This window comes from Trematomus bernacchii, unplaced genomic scaffold (assembly GCF_902827165.1).
Source record: "Trematomus bernacchii unplaced genomic scaffold, fTreBer1.1, whole genome shotgun sequence".
NCBI lineage: Eukaryota > Metazoa > Chordata > Actinopteri > Perciformes > Nototheniidae > Trematomus > Trematomus bernacchii.
Genome location: NW_022987703.1, coordinates 27,497 through 33,782, shown reverse-complemented (window position 1 = coordinate 33,782; position 6,286 = coordinate 27,497). Strand labels below are relative to the sequence as shown.

Sequence of the window (6,286 nt, the reverse complement as noted above, 5' to 3'; positions counted from 1 at the left end):
TGGCCTTCACAATAAAACCCACGGTTTTCTCTCTTCACCTTTCTCTTCTTACAAATATTATATTACAGGAAGAGGGGGGAATACTTATAATATAGATAAAGGTGTTTCAGGAGAAATAAACCGGGTTCTCTCCGCAGCTCCATGTCTGTGTATCTTAAAGGTTTAGGTATTGTCTAAGGGGAAATCATAGCCGCTTTTATTTTGAAGTCCCTGCACCGGAAGTGATGGTCCCGCTCTTTCCAACTTGGAACCAGATCGCGTCTCGTCGGTTCTCTCTCTTCATCCATGGTTCTCTCTCTACATCCATGGTTCTCTCTCTACATCCATGGTTCTCTCGCTACATCCATGGTTCTCTCTCGGTGTTCCTGAGACAGTCTGTGTGAGCAGCTGATCCATCGTCTGTGTCTCTGGATGAACCTCTGACTTTGTGCTCTTTCTTCTGAAGCCTTTAGCTCGGACTCTAGAAGCTAGCTTAGCATGCTAGCTGGTAACACGCTAGCAACACAGAGTGAGAGAAACAGGAAGTGGTGATTTAGTAAACATGAGTGTTGTGCTGCTCTCGTTGGTGAAGCAGCGACTCACTGCGGCTGCTGAAGACATCTTTGTTCTGTTTGAAAGAACGATAGCAGAGTACGAGGAGGAACTGTCTCGTTCAAAACAGGAGAACGAGAGACACCGGAAACTACTGGACGCTGTTTTACAGCCTCAGCTTCAGATCCACAGAACAGGTCTGTTCCCTTTTTAAAGCTGTAATCTGTAACCACTATTTCCGTAAAAAAGCCTCGAACCTCGTGCGTCAATACATTTTATTACAGAGGGCGTTGTTACCGTTTAACTGGTGACGCGGGGGAACTCGTGACGTTCTATAAAATACATATACACATTTCGATCGCTTCTTCTGTCGTTTACATTAATCTTTTGGTATATTTGGCTGGATAGGAACACTTTGATGCACATTCAGTACCAGTGAGGTTGTGGTTGCGATGCCGATATCCGGACGCGTACAGCGAGGACTACAAAATGACAATGAGGTGACTGGGGATGTCTGTTCAAACCATTGCACGCTTGAATAAATCATTTAAACCAGTTATTTTTGCCAGACTTATTGCTGAATATCGTTCTTAATGTGATACCAAGTCCATCTGAGACCCGTGTACACCTTCAGACAGCCTCCAAGTGAAGCACACGTTGTTTACTCACAGTTTGAAAGCAGCGTGGAGAAGTCTTCAGCTGAGCTGTGATCCGCCCAGTTTAACTTGTGATACGACTTCTGTTCTGTGGCTATCAACCAGCGATCATGTTTAATATTAAAGACTACACACATGTATCCCTTATCAAAACGGTATTCTGCACTTTGCAGCACTTATCCAGATAAGATGTGACTGTTTACTCGTTTTGCAAAGACAGCAGCAGAAATGTCATTCTGCATGTGTAGGGATATTTAGACTGTAAAATGCTGCTTGGTCATTCATTTTGGTCTCCGCAAACAATATTATGAATCCTCTATTCAAACATATAATTCAGTGTCCATCAACATGAAAATAACTAAAAAGTTCATGCTGGACTCAAACCCGAGTCCCAACAGCAAAAATCACTCTAGACCTGCGCGTTGTGAGTGAGCCACGAATCATTACGACATATTTGTTCATCACAGCTGAATTTTTACACATTAACATTGTTAAAAGATTCAGAAAAATGCAAGCCAACCATCATTTATAATGCGAGCGAATGTATGTACACTTAAGCCATATAATAGCTGTATCGATGCATAACGAAAGTTAACCAAGTAAACAGTCACATCTTATCTGGATAAGTGCTGCAAAGTGCAGGATACCGTTTTGATAAGGGATACATGTGTGTAGTCTTTAATATTAAACATGATCGCTGGTTGATAGCCACAGAACAGAAGTCGTATCACAAGTTAAACTGGGCGGATCACAGCTCAGCTGAAGACTTCTCCACGCTGCTTTCAAACTGTGAGTAAACAACGTGTGCTTCACTTGGAGGCTGTCTGAAGGTGTACACAGGTCTCAGATGGACTTGGTATCACATTAAGAACGATATTCAGCAATAAGTCTGGCAACAATAACTGGTTTAAATGATTTATTGGAGCTCGCAATGGTTTGAACACACATCCCCAGTCAGCTCATGTGTCTTTTTATAGTCCTCGCTGTACGCGTCCGGATATCGGCATCGCAACCACAACCTCACACACTGGTACTGAATGTGCATCAAAGTGTTCCTATCCAGCCAAATATACCAAAAGATTAATGTAAACGACAGAAGAAGCGATCGAAATGTGTATATGTATTTTATAGAACGTCACGAGTTCCCCCGCGTCACCAGTTAAACGGTAACAGCGTTGCCCGTACATTTATGATTGGTTGAGACTAGTTTGGGAGGACCGTGGTTTAGACTTTGGTGCACAGACTGACTCCTCGATTCCACCGGGGTTGCGGTCGAATAGTCCAAAAATCAGCTCCTAAGTTCTATCCCTATCGTCTATTCCTTGACCTCTGAGTGAAAGGTCACAGGGTTAAGGGATAGTGGATAGGAGAATTCAAAAGGACTTAGGAGAAGAGACTGCGGTACTTTAGAGAATCGACTGCACGTTCACTATCCGACGTGTTTATGATGCGGTCCACATTAATACAAATGATCCCAATACGTATGACTGTATGAAAAGATCTTCAAATCAATACAAATGTATTTATTATAAACGTTAGTCCTTAACATCTATCACTGTGTATATCACCATTCAAACATCTTTTAAAAGTTGAACAAACCCCAAAAGTCAGCACACTCAGCACCACACACACACACACACACACACACACACACACACACACACACACACACACACACACACACACACACACACACACACACACCACACACACACACACACACACACACACACACACACACACACACTTTGTATTGTATGAGAGAGGTTCCAGGTTGTTGTGTTTAATATTCATGAGAATATTTGTCATTGTTCAAATGATAATAAACAAACATATAAAGCATATTTGTCCACTCATATGTTGATAAGAGTATTAAAAACTTGAAAAATATCCCTCTAAGGTACATTTAGAACAGATAGAAAATGTGCGATTAATTTGCGGTTAACTATGGACATCATGCGCCGAAACTCGGTTCTCATCTGGAACCCTAGTCTTATGTAATATTCAATGCTTTGTTTTGTCTTTTCATTAGCTGTAAGCTGCAATCATCAAGATTAAAACGCTGGAAATAATCACTTTGTGTCTGATGAATCTATGTAATGTATAAGTTTAAACTTTATAAATTGAATTACTGATATAAACTCACTTTTCCATGATATTCAATTTATTGAGATGCACCTGTATGAGTCCAAGTACAGGTTTAGCAAGGCGGTGAGAGATGCTAAACGACTACTCTGAGAAACTCCAACACCAGTTCTCAGCTAACGACTCTGCAGACAGGTCACAAACTGTAAGGCTAAGGCCTCACACTCCGTGAACGGCCGACGCCTTGCTAAGCGGCAGTGAAACTACGTTTTAGATCAGCTACCGTACTAACTCACCTGTTGTCCTGAAACTCTCCAGGGCATCTGGAAAAAAGGTGTAATTGACAGACAATCGAGCCAACAGAAATACACAGTGGGCGGAACACACTCAGCACGGATAGTGCGCGCAACATGATTGCAGCGTCCAGGCAGCTCCCGCTGCACATAGCTCCAACGATCCATCACAGTGTCTACACACACACACACACACACACACACACACACACACACACACACACACACACACACACACACACACACACACACACTATTGTATTATTGTATGAGAGAGGTTCCAGGTTGTTGTGTTTAATATTCATGAGAATATAAAATAAGGAATGGATAAGGGCTGCAAAGTTAATGAAGTGTTACTCGTGGTTAGATTTTAAATTCTAATACTCTAGAGTTTCTCTGAATGTGTGTTTCCTGTTTCCTGCAGACGTCCAGCAGCTGGTGGTGGTTAAAGAAGAGGTTCCCCCTGAGCAGCAGGAGTGGAGCTCCAGTCTGGACCAGGAGGACCCAGAGCCCCCCCCACACATTAAAGAGGAGCAGGAGGAACTCTGGAGCAGTCAGGAGGGAGAGCAGCTTCAAGGGCTGGAGGAGGCTGATATCACCAAGTCCACATTCACTCCTGTCCCTGTGAAGAGTGAAGATGATGAAGAGAAACCTCAGTCCTCTCAGCTTCATCAAAGACAAACTGAACACATGGAAACAGAAGCTGATGGAGAGGACTGTGGAGGACCAGAACCAGCCAGGAACTCAGATCCAGAGAGACATTTACAACCAGAGACTGAGGACAAACCTGGAGACTCTTCTGAACCTGACACTGAAGGCAGTGCTGATTGGAAGGAGACCAGAGAACCAGGTTCAAACTCTCAGAGAAATAAACAAGACCATGTCAGTGATTCAAGACGTAGTGCAGGAGAGAAAACATTCAGCTGCTCAGTCTGTGAGAAATATTTTGCAGAGAGAGGTTTACAGAGACACATGAGAATCCACACAGGAGAGAAACCATTCAGCTGCTCAGTCTGTGAGAAATATTTTACACAGAGTGGAGATTTAAATAGACACATGAGAAACCACACAGGAGAGAAACCATTCAGCTGCAGTTTTTGTGACAAAATATTCACCTGGAGTCATCAGGTCAAAAGCCATAAGTGTGTTAGTCGTCAGTCCTCACCGCTTCATCAAACTCAAACTGAGGAGAACAGAGAGGCAGAGCCTCCAGCCAGCAGCTCAGCTGAACACCTGGAAACAGAACCTGATGGAGAGGACTGTGGAGGACGAGAACCAGCCAGGAACTCAGATCCAGAGAGACATTTACAACCAGAGACTGAGGACAACCCTGGAGACTCTTCTGAACCTGACATTTTCCAAGTCAAATCTGCATGTGCAACAAAAAAAGAGGGCAATTAATTAGTCCTACGACAATTCAGATGAGAAAAATCTGTCTGACTGTATAAAGTCTGTGTGACAATATTCATACATGACTTCATATATACTCCATCTTTATCAACAGAAGTTTTGAATATGTTTAATGTTTTTGTCATACTACTTTTCTGATTTATACTATAACCACTGACTGATTCATCTGCAGAGTAGTTTCTCTAATAATCTGTTTGGTTAATGAAATGTTGTGACTTGAAACTTCCATTGGGATGTGTTTGATAGTTCCTGTTGAGTTATCAGTCTGTTCTGGTCTAAAAGAAGAACCAATGACTTATTGATATAGAGAATATGTACGATGTTTCCAGTTTGATTCTGTTTATATCATCAAACCAAACTAAAATAATAAAAGCCTTTGAAACAGACTCACATTCCTGCATATTGTTTGTGTTTACAGATTACAATCAGCTCATTTAGAGTTCAATCAATGTTTATTTATATAGCCCAATAGCACAAAGGTTACATTTGTCTCAGTGGACTTCACAGTTTGTACAGAATATCAGTATGACAATACGACCCCCTCTGTCCTTAGACCCTCACATCGTACAAGGAAACACTTCCGGAGAAACCCCACAATAATTATTTAACAAGATTTTTGAAGCCTTGCTGAAGAAACAAATAATTATTTTCAAGCATCCGTTTGTAACTTTTTAGGAATCTGACTATCTTTTAGAATTGCATCAAATGCTATAGCCACTTCTAAGATACGTTTTTTTTTTAAATGTTTTTCTCTCATCCTGCTATATTCCTTCCAGGGACACACAAAACACTGAAACACTGCAACAGTTTGTTAAAATGTAAAAAACACTTTTTTTATTTGCAGAATTTCATATTTACAATTTATTGTTTTCACCCCATAGGAATCAATAATACATGTATACTGATTGCAACATCCCCCGGATCTTCTCCAGCACAGAATCCCCCAGATGAAGGGAAATATTATAATGGAGTTTTTGCACTTCGGCCAAAGTATTCATGTGTATGCTGTTTTTGACACAAAGATGCATTACATCTACAAACAGAGCATACAATGCGAGCACATGATACACTTTTGGTGTTTGTTTCATTTCTTCGGTAATGTTACAGAATGTTTCGGAAAATGAAGATTCCAGTACCACTTTAAATGTTTCGTTTATAATCGTTTCCCAATGACCCGGAATAGTACTGCCAGAATGAACGATATCCAAAATGTCTTCTAGTTTACAAACTTCAGCCGTTCTGTTTACACGGGGATCACTATTCATTCTGTTTTCAATCGTCATCAACAACACACTTATTAAACAGGTATTG

General features: G+C 41.2%; 1 protein-coding gene across 1 annotated transcript; it reads left to right on the top strand.

Moving 5' to 3' along the window:
- The first annotated feature begins 293 nt into the window (after window positions 1–293).
- Window positions 294–5,413, top strand: LOC117490106 (zinc finger and SCAN domain-containing protein 12-like). The gene is made up of 3 exons (XM_034139690.1): window positions 294–728; window positions 3,990–4,664; window positions 5,394–5,413. Exons 1-3 carry the CDS (start codon window positions 542–544, stop codon window positions 5,411–5,413), a joined length of 882 nt encoding a protein of 293 aa, XP_033995581.1. The 5' UTR covers window positions 294–541.
- Window positions 5,414–6,286: the final 873 nt, after the last annotated feature.